Source organism: Berghia stephanieae, chromosome 7 (assembly GCF_034508935.2).
Source record: "Berghia stephanieae isolate SIO BIC M18660-M18661 chromosome 7, UCSD_Bste_1.3, whole genome shotgun sequence".
Taxonomy (NCBI): domain Eukaryota; kingdom Metazoa; phylum Mollusca; class Gastropoda; order Nudibranchia; family Aeolidiidae; genus Berghia; species Berghia stephanieae.
In genome coordinates this window covers 30,904,963-30,919,454 of record NC_088366.1, presented here as the reverse complement: position 1 = coordinate 30,919,454, position 14,492 = coordinate 30,904,963, and the positions used below count along the sequence as shown (strand labels likewise).

General features: G+C 35.2%; 1 protein-coding gene across 1 annotated transcript in view; it reads left to right on the top strand.

Moving 5' to 3' along the window:
* LOC144977054 (5-oxoprolinase-like) overlaps nucleotides 1-14,492 on the top strand; it is a 73,583-nt gene that overhangs the window by 31,895 nt on the left and 27,196 nt on the right. Inside the window, exons 19-21 of the mRNA XM_078921781.1 lie at nucleotides 916-979; nucleotides 1,837-1,937; nucleotides 10,354-10,390. Of these exons, the coding sequence (XP_078777907.1) occupies nucleotides 916-979; nucleotides 1,837-1,937; nucleotides 10,354-10,390 (202 nt within the window). The remainder of the gene's footprint in view (nucleotides 1-915; nucleotides 980-1,836; nucleotides 1,938-10,353; nucleotides 10,391-14,492) is intronic.

The window sequence follows — 14,492 nt, the reverse complement described above, 5'->3', positions numbered from 1 at the left end:
AATGAGTCAATAAAATGTATAGTAAGATAAAGGGAGTAAAAATTACTCTTATAAATGATACAAAAACAAAGTTGACAACGTTTCAGCCTTTGGCCTTCTTCAGACAAACAAGATTTCCTTTTCTTGTTTACCCGAAGAAGGCCAAAGGCTGAAACATCGTTTAATTTGTTTTATTTCTTTTATAAGAGTCATTTTTACTCCCTTTATTTTACTATACATTTTAGTGAGCACGCATTGGTAATTTTTAGGAAGCATGCACTAGTCTCGCGGGTGGTTGGATGGGAGCATCACCCTTGAATCATATACCTATGATGTTCGCATGGGTGTACGATCCGATAGTGATGTCGTTTCTTCTTCTCTTTACTAGCCTATCCTGCTTCTTTGGTTTGTGATTGTATTTTTGACAGGGGATATTTTTTTTTCTGTAAATCTTCTGCCTGTTTGTTCTTGGTTATTTATAATTTAGCTTATGATATCTTTAGGTTATGATTTTGATTTATATTTGTACTATTTTTGTTAGATTGCTTGTTTTTTTGTTTTAGCGGTCTCTCATATAACCTCTATTGTGTTGGAAGAGACCTAAAGCAACAAACAAACAAACAAAAAAAAAAGCACTAGTCTCAAATTGGTTTCATACACCTTTTCAGATGTTTAGTAATTCAAACCAGTCAAGTTGAGTGGAGTAATGCTAATTCTAGAACTTAATAATTTGATTTGAATTCATTGCCATCCCTGGCTTGATTTTGTTACAAGACAAGTCAACCCTCTGTTTAGCCATCAACGCCACATGAACTCTTTCTCTTCTTTTAGTTTACCAACTTCTTGATTTTATTTTTTGTCATCTAAAAAGTATTCACAAATTTAATTTATAATTGATTTTCGTTCTTTTTTGGGGTTTTTTTTTTTGTTCCTCAGCACAATTCTAGTGGAGCCAAATTGTGTAGCTGAAATCAGCATTTATGGAGACATCTCTATTAAGGTACAGTTTCATTGCCATACTTAAAGAAATATTCACATTTACTAGATTTATGAAATTAAAAAGAAGATGGTTGGAGATCAACAAAAAAGTAGGGTCACTTATCGGAGAAAAAGAGGATGTTGAAAGAAGTAAAATACTCTCAACAAACTGATGAATGTGTGAATAGAAAAGGCAGAGTAAAAACCAGCGTAAAGATCAAGCCGTGAACGTCCCTGGTGAAGTCTATATTAATTTACAACTGTGGTACATGGGCAATGACGCAAACTGAAGAGAAAAGACTGGACAGCTTACAGGATACAACTCAGAAAAAATCTCAACATCGAATATCCAACAAAAACTAACAATAATCATGATACAGCAAGTGCAATGAAAGATTGCTCTCTATGCATAGTTTAGAGATGCGATGGAGACTTTTTGGCGATGTACACAGAAGAGACAATGATATACCAGCAAATAAATCCATGAACGAATTTTTCACAACATATGGACAGGATAAATACATAGGGAGACCACCAACAACAATCTACACAGTACTGAACAGGGACCTCAAACACCTTCAACAAATAATGAACAGACTTTGGGAGAAGACCGTGAAAAAGTAGAGGGACTCTATACAGTAAATCAAAGAAGCAACCGAAGCACCCCAATCAGACGATTAAGATGCAGAAGTCGATAAGTCAGTCAGTAAGTCATATATATATATTTATATATATATATATATATATATGATATTCATATATATGTATATGATGATATATTTGATATATATAATTGGTATATATATATATATGATATATATATATATATATATACCATTTTACCTGCATATCCTTTCTTTTATTTTATTGTGTTACCAGGTTGGAAATGCCAACAAGAAAGTAATAGGGACAGATCTGGATGCCATTCAGTTATCTATCTTCTCTCACAGATTCATGAGTATTGCTGAACAAATGGGCCGGTAGGTGATCGCTCTCTCTTTCTCTCTTTCTCGCTCTCTGCCATGGATGTAATCTATCCCATGTGATTATATATCTTCAGTGTGATGATGATTGTATAGAAATGTGACTCATTCCCTCAGTCTGGTGTAATGTCAAATTGACCTGACGCTGAGAATTTTATTTGTGTCGTCAAAATTTGTTATATTTTGGTGAATAAAATAACAAGATATATGGAGAAAAGTGAGTGTATCTTCCTCCTATTTCATATTTATGATCAATTTGATTTTGAATCCGGTTTACCAATTTCATTTAATTCAAATTTCTATTTGTTAGCATATGTATACAATTAATGAATTAACTTCCCTCATTAAGCTCTTGCATCTTGCTTTTGACTTGCATTGTATTAAAATGAATGCCTAATATCCACAACAACTTACACCAGATTGAGGAGTTGGGTCACAAATTGAGTGGCTAACAACTTTCATAACAATTTATAGGGAATTTTATATTATTTCAAATGGTAAAGATTTTAAGAAGAAAAAAAAACATGTCAGACCTATCAATGTGATCACCTGTGCGTTGATACATTAGCCAAATATCCAGTCAGAATTTCCTCTTTGAATATCAACTGCTCACTGGATCTGATCTAGTCACAAAGAAAAAATGAAAAGCTAGTATATGCCTCACAGCCTAGCAGAATTGTACAATTCTTTTTTTTTAAACCTGCAGTTTTCAGAAAAATTAATTTTTTTTGTGAAAACCAATTTTTGCTACACAACTTTTTTGGGAAACGCGTCTCAGTTTTTAGGATAAACATCAAGAACTCTCTTACTCAATCCTGTCTGCAATATCAGGTAATTTAGGCATCAGTAAGTGATTGTCAATGTTCCTCGTCTTTCGTTGCATGGATTGCAGTCTGTAGGCTGTGGCCCTGGGCTTTTAGCTCTCCCTGTGTGATTCTTCTCCAGGTTTCCTTAGGTGTTATATAATTTCCTTAATATTATATTGTGCATGTCAAAATCTTCATGAGTGAAGCTGGACATTAAAGGAAGATTCAGATTCAGAGATAGGTCTGCCTCGGCTCCTTTTTCATTATGGAGTCCAATGTAACACTGTTCTTGGGATGCACAGTCCGCTGTGATTCTGCAGACATTACCGAGCCACCTCCAACTTCTGATGGTGTCTGTTATTGTGCCCATTCCAGTTTTCTGTAAGTGATCCTCATTTCTAATCACATTTGGCCAGAAGATTCTTAGGATTCTTCGCAGCAGTGATGCCAAAACTCCGGTTTCATCGGAAAAAACTCTGGTCTGGAGCAAAAAATTCCGGGTTCCGGGCAACTTCCATCAAATTCCGGTGAGGTCGATTTGTTCCAAGGATACTCCCCCCCCCCCCCCCCCCCCCCCCCCCCCACCCCCTCCAACCACCATATCATCTACAACCATCATCACTACCACTACTACTGCAACCACCACCACATCATCATTACTACCACTACTACTACAACCACCACCACCACCACATCATCATAATCAGTACCACAACTACTACTACAACCACCACCACCACATCATCATCATCACTACCACTACTACAACCACCACCACCACCACATCATCATTACCACTACTACTACTACAACCATCACCACATCATCATCACAACCACTACTACAACCACCATTACCACCACATCATCACTACCACTACTACTACAAGCACCGCCACCACCTCATCTTCACCACTACCACTGCTACTACAACCACCACAACCACATCGTCATCCCTACCACTTCTACTGCAACCACCACCACCACATCATCACTGCAACTACTACTACTACTACTACTACTACTACTACTACTACTACTACTACTACTACTACTACTACTACTACTACTACTACTACTACTACTACTTCTTCTTCTTCTTCTTCTAGGTTCCATGCCTGGTCCAGGCTTCGGATACTGCATGAATTATCTCTCTCCATTCCTCCCTGTCTCTTGCTTTTTCAAACAGCTCTTGGATTGTTAGGTTGGTGAAGCCCTTCAGTTGGTCTATGAGTGTTTTTCTTTGTCTCCCCGGGCGCGTTTACCAGATATTTTTCCACAACTTGCCAGGTATTTATTCTTATCTTTCCTTACTATGTGTCCGAAAAAGGATAGTTGTCGATCCGCTGTTAAGGGCATTAGTTTCCTTTGTTGGTATGTTTGTTTTAGCACTTCTTCGTTCGTTTTGTGTGCAGTATACGATATTCTCTGCATCCTTCTCAAGCACCACATTTCAAAAGCTTCAATGTTCTTTTGTGTTTCTGCATTTGTAGTCCAGCTTTCGCATCCGTATAACAAGATTGGCCACACGTAGCACTTCAAGACTCGGAATCTAATCCCGAACGACATCTGTTTGTTTTTCAAAATGTTTCCCAGGTCCATGAAGGCCTTTTTGGCTTGAGTTATTCTTGCTCGTATGTCTCGGTTACATCTTCCATCTGTTGTCACTATTGAACCTAGGTATTTAAAACTTTCTACGTTGGTAAGTTGCTCGCCGTGAATCGTTATATTGCAGTTGTTGTTGTTTTCGGGGTTTTTCTGTATTACCATGCATTCCGTTTTGGTGATATTCACTTCCATTCCCTTGGCTTCACTATCTACTACCACTTTGTCAACAATCTTTTGAAGTTGGATTTCTGATGTTGCAATGAGTACCGTATCGTCTGCGTATCTTATATTATTTATATTGTGACCTCCTACTTTTATTCCCTCCATATTAGTTATGCCCCTCATGATTGTTTCTTGGTATAGATTAAACAGATCTGGTGAGGCAACATACCCTTGACGGACTCCTTTCTTAATAGGAATGGAATTTCCTGTAGAGTTTCCGATTTTGATAGATGCCTGCTGGGTGTAGTATAATGTTTGCATGAGTCTGAGGTCTTTCTCATCAGCGCCAATGGAGTGCAGTTGTTTAGTATTTCTTCGTGGCGTACTCTATCAAAAGCTTTTTTGTAGTCGACAAAACAGAGGTATAGTGGGGTCTGAACCTGTATAGCTCTTTCACTTAAAACACGGAGGAGGTATATTGCGTTCCTTGTCCCTCTGTCAGGTTGGAATCCATATTGTTCTTCTGCGATTTCGGGGTTAATCTTATTCCTTAGCCTGTTGATAATTATACGCAACAGTATTTTGTTGATGTGGCTTATTAAACTTATAGTTCTAAAATTTTCGCATCTGACTGCACCTGCTTTCTTTGGTATTGCTATGAAAATAGAGTTACAGAGATCTTCTGGAATTTTCCCAGTGTTGTATATATTGTTGAATAATATGTGAAGTTCATCAATTGCTAGATCTCCTAGGCTTTTTAATACCTCTACAGATATTTCATCAGGGCCTGTTGCTTTACCATCCCTCATCCGTTCCATGGCATGTTCAATTTCACTTTTGGTGATGTTTGGTCCGCTTAATGGTTCTTTGAATTTCAGTGGTGGTTCATTTCTATTTGGATCATTGTACAGTTCGCCTATGTATTCTACCCATCGGCTTTCTATATGTTGTTCTTCAAATAGCAGTTCCCCTTGTTTGTTTTGGATACAACTTCCTGCTGCTTTGCTTTTCCTTTTCCCTGATAGTTCTTTTATTCTTTGGTGAGCTTGTTGGGGGTTGGGTTTGTATTCTCTTTCGATTTCGCAGCATTTCCAGTCTAGATAGTTCTCGTGTGCCTCGATGCATTTGGATTTAATGTGGTTGTTCAATGTTTGGTATTCTGCAGACCCTCTGTTGCATTTTCGTCTTTCTTCAAATAGGTTTAGAATTTCATTTGTCATCCATTCCTTTTTGCTGTTTATTTGAGCTATTGGTAAATGCTTTTCTGCAGTTGCTTTGACACACTTTTGGAATATATCAAATTGTTTTTCACATTTTTCGTTATCAGGTTCACTTTGGCTTTGTATCATGAGTGCATTTTCAAATTCTTCTCTCATTTTTGTTTGTATGCCATTGTCTTTGCATAACCTGTAATCCCTCTTTATTCTACCAGCTGTTCTCTGAATAGCTTTAAACTTTATCCTTACTGTACAAACAACTGGGACATGGTCACTGTCTACATCGGCGCCTGGGTAGGTTTTGCAATTTAATATGCCATTTCTGAATCTTGATGATACTGCTATAAAGTCTATCTGGTTCCTTGCTCTGTCCCCTGGTGATTGCCATGTCCAGGTTCTTCTTGGGTGTTGTTGAAACCAGATGTTTGAAATCATTAATTTATTTGTTCTACACCAATCTGCCCAGATGTTTCCTCGTTCATTTCTGTCTCTACTACTACTACTACTACTATAATAATAACCACCACTACAACATCATCATCACTACTACTATAACTACAACCACCAGCACTACATCATCATCACTACCACTACTACTACAACCACCACCACCACCACATCATTATCACTACTACTACTACAACCACCACCACCACATTATCATCACTACTACGATTACAACTACCACCACATCATCACTACCACTACTACTACAACCACCACTACCACATCATCATCACTACCATTTGTACTACAACCACCATCACCACCACATCAACATCGCTACCACCACTACTACAACCACCACCACATTATTATCATCACGACCACAACTACTACAACCACTATACCACCACCACATCATCATCACGACAACTAATACTTCAACCACCACCACCACGATATCATCATCACAACCACTACTACTACAACCACCACCACCACATCATCATCACTACCACTACTACTACAACAACAACCACAATCACATCTTCATCATCACTACCACGATTACTACAACCACCAACACCACATCATCCTCACTACCACCAGTACTACAATTTCTACCATTAGGTTTTGGCGCTTTACTTCATTTGAAATAAGGAAACTTTGGGATTGTATTTGGCAATGTGTTTATGTATCATAATATAGTTCTAATCAGTTATCTATTTGGAACTATACAATATGTAAACACAATGCCAAATACCATTCCAATTCCTTTTTCTTGTGTGCGGAAATTCTCTTTCGGCATTGAAATTCCTACGAGTGGTGTCTGAAACTCCTGTGAGTCAAATTTAAAGTTGGCGTCTCTGTTCGCAGGCATTTGGTCTGGATCACTTTTAATTTCTGTTCTGTTGCATTTGTTGTCTATCAACATTCAACATTAGGGCAGCATGGCTCAGTGGTACAGTCTTTGCTTCATACCCGAATGGACCAAGTTCAATCACCCGCTGCTGCGTGTGTGGCCTTGAGCAAGTCACCTCGCCCTCGCTCAATTTGCGGCGCTCACTGCGGCTGACGCCTGGGTTATTCCAGTCTTCCCTTGGAATAGACCAAAGAGACAAATTTCCCCTATGGGATGAATAAAGCGAATTTTTTTTTTTTTAAAATTTAAATTCATTCTAAGCCATACAGCAGTACACTAAAGACTTAAAAGTTTTAACTTTCATTTTGACACTGAGTTTGTTTGACATCCAAATATTCCTAAACATCCCAAAGACTGGACTCGCTTTGCTGATGTAAGCATTTATGTCTGTTATGCAGTCTCCATCAGATGTCACCTTGCTGCTGAGATAATCAAATTTTGTTACATCCTGTAGCGAAATGTTATCAACTGTTACTAGATCTTTTATTCTTGCAATTTTTCTGAGGATATATTACATTGATTTTGAGTCCTAAAGATCTGGATTTGGATGCAAGTTCCTCCTTTTCTTGTATATCTTTGTACTTGTTTAACAGAAGGCATACATTGTCAACATTTTCAAGGTTTTCGAGCTTTGAAATCAGCAACCACTGCATTCTTCTTTTTCTCTTTGCTATAGTCATACACATGACCTTGTCATTTGTCAGGGCAAAGAGTGTTGGGGACAATATGCATCACTGTGTGATGCCAGTTTTAACATCAAAATGGTTCTGTAAGCTTGTTGTCATGGATGACCTTGCATTAAAAATTGGTGTAGAGAGCCTAAATAATGTTGATAATCTTTATGGAGATTTCGTAAATTTGCAGAATTTTTCAAAGTGACCTGCGGTATAAATTGTCAAGAGATTTCTCAAATTTGATGAAGGCCATGTAAAGTGAGCTGTGGGATAAAGCCATTTCATTCCCCTTTTTTTGTCATGTTTAGTTGCTGAAACAATGAGTACAATTTATCTTTCTGGGGGTGATATGAAGATATTGTGTACTACACTGTATTTCCTTGCATGCTGAAAGTTTATTTTGACACAATCCAGACAAAATTGAAAATAAATAGATAAAATACAAAATAAATAATTGTAAAAACATAGTTCCAATAACCATTCACTCATTCACGTTGTTATTTTGTGAAACGGTTTTAAAAATTTATGCACCCCGCATCATCAAAGATAAGATAAGGATACTTTACAACTAACTTGTTTACACGCCACAGATTTAGACTATTTAGACTTTTTTTTTTTTAAGGTAAGTCAGAGGACACTACAGCTTTTATGTTTGATTTATTTCCAATACTAATTTTCTATGGAGCATGAGCATGTTGGTATTTTACAGGTGACTTCCAAGTAAAATATATGTCACTGTTTGGCTTTTGACAGTAATACAAAGAATATCACAATTTATTGTCATTTTATTTGACTCTGTGCTTACTACCCTATTCATGACTTATTTTTCTTAAAACGTCACTTTTGTTGAAATCAGCTGGTCATGAATAAACCAAGCTCGACAACATCAGGTAAATTTTGAATTGTCAAAATTGTTATATTTTTGGATGAACAAAAATTTAAAATTTAAAAAAGGCTTGTTATATTGTTAAAAATGTGACGATTTTGTTGTTTTTGGTAAGGAGAGGTTTAATACGTATACTGTCAATAGCTTTTAAGTGACTAGCAATAGGGCTATCTCATATTGCATTTAGATACTAATGTGCCTATAAATATTGAAAGTGTTGTCAAACAGACATTTTTAGATTTCCAAAAACAAAACAAATATGTGCATAATACTGCATTGCACTTTTATCCCTTACAGGCGGGGTTAAAGTTCAATGGTATCGGACATCAAATCTTACCCTTTTCAATTAGAGAGCCAGTAACAATAATCTGACTTTGGTTTAAACGAAGGCTGAATCACATTACTGTTACTGCCTCTCTTGTTGACATCAATTTAATCTCGCCTTTAAAGGATTAAGCTCTGGCTAATGTGGATGTAAAACATTATTATGATAAAATCCTTTTACTTGATAGCCAGCATGCTCCTGCTTTCATCAGTTCATCACTAACATTTGGACGAAGGGTTTATACTGGCTGAAAAGATACAGCTTTTCTTTTAAAGATATGTCCAATCACATTCAAACGGTATTCTCAGGATGGTTCAGATGGTTAAGAACTGAATTTATAGCAAGAAAGAATCTTGTACGAACATATTTTGGTTTATTAAGACGAAATACTATAAATTCGTAGGCAGACAAAAAGAAGAATGCCATATCTATAAATACTTTGAATTAAAAAGTATTTTGCATCATATAGATCACCCTAGCATAATACCGAATTGAGGGTGGTGGATCACATATGTGTCCAATCTCTACAAGGGTTGGCAAAGATAGAATATATAGGGTTGGAAAGATAGAATATATAGGGTTGGCAAAGATAGAATATATAGGGTTGGCAAAGATAGAATATATAGGGTTGGCAAAGATAGAATATACAGGGTTGGCAAAGATAGAATTTATAGGGTTGGCAAAGATAGAATATAGAGGGTTAACAAAGATGGAATATAGAGGGTTGGCAAAGGTAGAATTTATAGGGTGGCAAAGATAGAATTTATAGGTTTGGCAATGATAGAATATAGAGTTTTGACAAAGATGAAATATAGAGGGTTAGCAAAGATAGAATTTATAGGGTTGGCAAGGACAGAATATATAGAAAATTGCATTTGTAAAGGTTTTGATAAAAAATATATGATATACAAATTATAGCTCTCATTCATCTGCATAAACGGTAAGCACAACATTACATCCCATATACAATTTAATTATTTACTTTCTTTGGTTTATTTTTTTTTATCTGAAAGAGACATTTTGGGAACAGGCACAGATGCAAGATATACTATTGGTGTTCTATTGATTACACGAAGAAACACTGTAAAAGATAAGACAATAAAGGATGTGTAGCGAATCAAAAAATATACTCTTTCAGGCCAGTCTGAATCCCTTATTTTTAACCTAATTTATACTTGGTTTTAAGTTTTCCATTTATACTCTTTCTCTACTCAACACTCCACCACCTTCTAAAAAAAAATCTCATATACATAACTTTTTTGACAAGTTGTCAGATGATCTTAATCTATGAAAGTTTTCTGGCCCAAATTGAAAAAAAAAAAGGTATTTTGTGATTGAACCGCAATATTCCTTTATATTTCATACACCAGAGTTCTGCAGCGGACAGCAATATCCACCAATATAAAGGTTTGTCATGTTAAATGTCCAAGTGATGAGTAATATTATATGAATTATAATAATGTTTCTGTAATGCGCTTTGAGCTTATTAAAAGAACTGGGATGAAGCGCTTTATACAAGCACCAATTATTTTTAATTATGCTTTCCTATTCCAAACAGCAGATTTAATTTGTGATTTGTATTCAGTATTGACTATGCATTGGGATTATCTGTGACCAACACATCAAACTGGTATTATATCGGAGGATAGTGGATGCCAAAAAGTAATCAAAAGTTAAAATGATTAAACAATTTTTAGATATAAATGATATTAATAATATATATGCATTTTATTAAACTAAATTCATTGTACCCAATGAAACACAAGTTTTCTGTACTCAAGTTTCATTTTTTTTTTTTGGATAAATTCAAATATCGCATAACTATCATTCTAACATAATATTGTTTTGATGTGGTTGCTCACAAATAATTATCAATAAAACAATTTTAAACTCTTCTTTGTTTGGAGGGCGAATTGACCAGGGGTTGAAGCAGCTGAGTTGTTAAGGTACTGCACTGTGGCCCAGAAGATCCCAGGATGGAGACCACATCAGGGATTTGTTTTTTGTTTTTTTAAAATTTTGCTTGGGCAAGATTATCAACACCCAATTTTCTCAGTTTGGACAAGGGTTATTCTTGTTGACATCAGAATTTTGTCTGATGGATTATCTGTGTTCCTTCATGGAATGTCTAGGCAACAGCATCGATTGTGCGGAAGGGTGTAATTGATTTTTTTTTTTTTTTATTATTTGTGAAGTGAATAGTTATATTATACTATAAAATTCTGTTTACACCCCACAGTTTTCTAAACCATGAATGAAAACTAACTGTCAAAATTGGCAGCTTTTGTTTATAGATTTACCCTACATTTCACACCTTGTTCTATAACTTGAGCCGGTTTCACAGACAAGTGGTGGGCAATCTTACAATATTAAAAGTTTTTGACAAAATTATGTGGATATCGTTTTTGTAAAAAATATAATAGACCTCTTTTATTTAAGGATCCTATTTTGAAAATCGCTGTACACTGTTCTCCCTCCCCTTCTATCAAGCCGTTTTTGGCAAGGCACGATTTCCTCGAACTACGATTTCCTTGAACCTTTTTGCTTGTCCCGAGGAGTTCGAGGAAACCGTACTGGAGTGTAAATGCCTTGTTTGATGAGAGTAAATTATATTTCTTAAAACTTTAAAATTGACATTTCCTGAAATTCTGACCTACCGTCTCTAAGCAGTATTTTGTGTTGGTTAGATAGTAAAAATTGATTTTATAGTAAATATATGAAAACATTAAGCTTTTATATAGCGCAATATCCACTAAACGTGCTCAACAGGCTTTACAAAGGATCCCTGACCAACAGCAACACAGAACTCGTTAAACGAGACATGAAGCTTGTTTGGCAATGCTACATTTTTTTCCCACAGAGACAACGCTGTTAATAGTGAGGTACTCATTTTATACCTGAGTACATTGAGAGAATGTGAGTAAATAGCCTTTTCCAAGGACTCAACTATGCATCGAGCAAGGCTCGAACCCAGGACCTTCCGATTCGAAAGCGAGTGTCATGCAAGACCACATAAGACCGCATGAAACTTGAATTAATTGTAAATGTTTGACTGAAGACTACAGACAGTGTCTCAAAAAGTAACAAAAATTAAAATCTCAAATTTCTATTCATTTTTAAGATAAAACGACTATTTGGCATTTGATTCATTCTGACATAATACCGTTTTGAGAAGATGGGTCACAATTCTGATCAATATGACTATATTTTTTTTTCATCTAGTTCATTCTAATAGTAGATTGATGTCATGGGTCACAAAAATGATATATTGATTTTACACTAGTTCAGAAACTATATTCATTCTCAATACAACATGTATAAGCCTTACTCATTAATTAATGAGTGACTATTAATTACATTTTCAGCATCTGAATTGTACTGATTTTTTGGTTATGGGTCACATTTTGCTGCCATTCATGTTCAGGAACCATTTATTATTATTTGATAAGGAGTTGAATAAAAAACTTGTAGTCTGTCCCTGGACATCGCTTACATAATTTTTGAAAACATATATATTAGTCGTATTTAGTGCGGTTGGGGGAAGGGGGGTATTTTATTATTATAATTATTATTATTATTATTATTATTATTATTATTATTATTATTATTATTATTATTATTATTATTATTATTATTATTATTATTATTATTGTTATTATTATTATTGTTGTTGTTGTTGCATTTTACAATGACGAAGAAGAATAGATTAAGAAAAACAAGGAGGAGGAGAAGTAGTACTAGTAGTAGTAGTAATAGTGTTAGAAGAAGAAGAAGAAAAAGAAGAAGAAGAAGAAGAAGAAGAAGAAGAAGAAGAAGAAGAAGAAGAAGAAGAAGAAGAAGAAGAAGAAGAAGAAGAAGAAGAAGAAGAAGAAAAAGAAGAAGAAAAAGAAGAAGAAGAAGAAGAAGAAGAAGAACATGAACAAGAACAAGAAGAGAAAAAGGAAGCACAAGAAGAGAAAGAGGAAGAAGAAGAAGGAAAAGGAGGAGAAGAAGAAGAAGAAGAAGCTTTTTACCCTTTGGAATTTTATCTATCCATTTTTTCATTAATCCACATAACACCCCAGCATCCTCCCTACCTCCTCACACTATAAATCTTTGCTTATGTATGTAGCCCACCAATTGCTATCTTGAATGTATGCCAACTAGCTACAATAGCGGGCCTCCAAGTTCAGAGCTTCATTTACTAACCATGTTCAGTACATGCCTTCTAGTTTGCTATCACATTGATTTTGACCCAGTGACACATAAAATTATACTGGTATATTGTAATAAATACCAATGTGAAATTGAATGTAAGCTTCAATTTAATATACGAAAACAGAAAAAAATGGACGTTTCGGGTTTCCCCTTTATCACTACCACATTATCTCATTCGTCTGTAGTGTTTCATTCATCCTGTTTCATTGATTAAAGGGAAACCCGAAACGTCCATTTTATCTGTTTTCATATATTAAATTGAAGCTTAAATTCAATTTCACATTGTTATTTATTTCTTCGAGCTTCAAGCAGCTACATTTACATTACCCTGGTATATTGTATGACGTTACAACTTCTTACATCATCTGAGTCAAAAAAAATTTTTTAATGATTGTTGTTCATAATCTTGAGGGTCTTCTATCTGGGCAGGACATCATGTATTTCAGATGGCTTTGGGCACAGATGGTCTAAATAGGTGTGGATGGTACAAAGTAATTGACTGTATTTTAATTCGTCTCTGTGTCAACATAAGAGTGATAAAAGCTCACAAATTTAATGGCCAACTAGTTTGGCTAATAGGCATGTGACCTACTGGAAATATTTCCATGTCATATTATTTTAGGATGGACCAGACGTTGAAAATTGACTTTTAAAATCTGTAGGAAGTTTAAATTATTTTGTAATTCTTTTATTGGGGAAAGATGGTTGGAAATTCTTTAAATGCTAGAAATTTAATTTTGTCAATTGGATAATTTTGACAAGAAATCTCACGCTCTATTGTTTTAGTTCATCCTTGCACGATACCAGATGGATGTTATGGTTTTGGAGAGGGATGGGGACATATAATTTTGACTAACCATCACCATTATGTCTGGGTGGACTTTATGCTTAAAATTGAAGCTTAAGTTTAATTAAGCCGCTTAAATAAATATCATGCCTTCAGAGATGAGAGTGTTTAAATTAAACTCTTTTTAAAAATGATTTTAAAAGACAAAAACAAAACAACCTTAATTTTTAATTTTTCATCTGAAATCCCAGATTAACATTGTTGATCACCTTTTTTATTGTTTTGTTTATAAATAACAATGTGAAATTGAATGTAAGCTTCAATTTAATATACGAAACAGATAAAAATGGACGTTTCGGGTTTCCCCTTTATCAACAAAACAGGTTGAATGAAACACTACAGACGATTGAGATAATGTGGCAGTGACATTGATTATTGATTATTTATTTATTTATCACTTTGTTATTTATTTCTTCGAGCTTCGAACAGCAACATTTCATTGTTTTGTTTATGCAACATAAGATT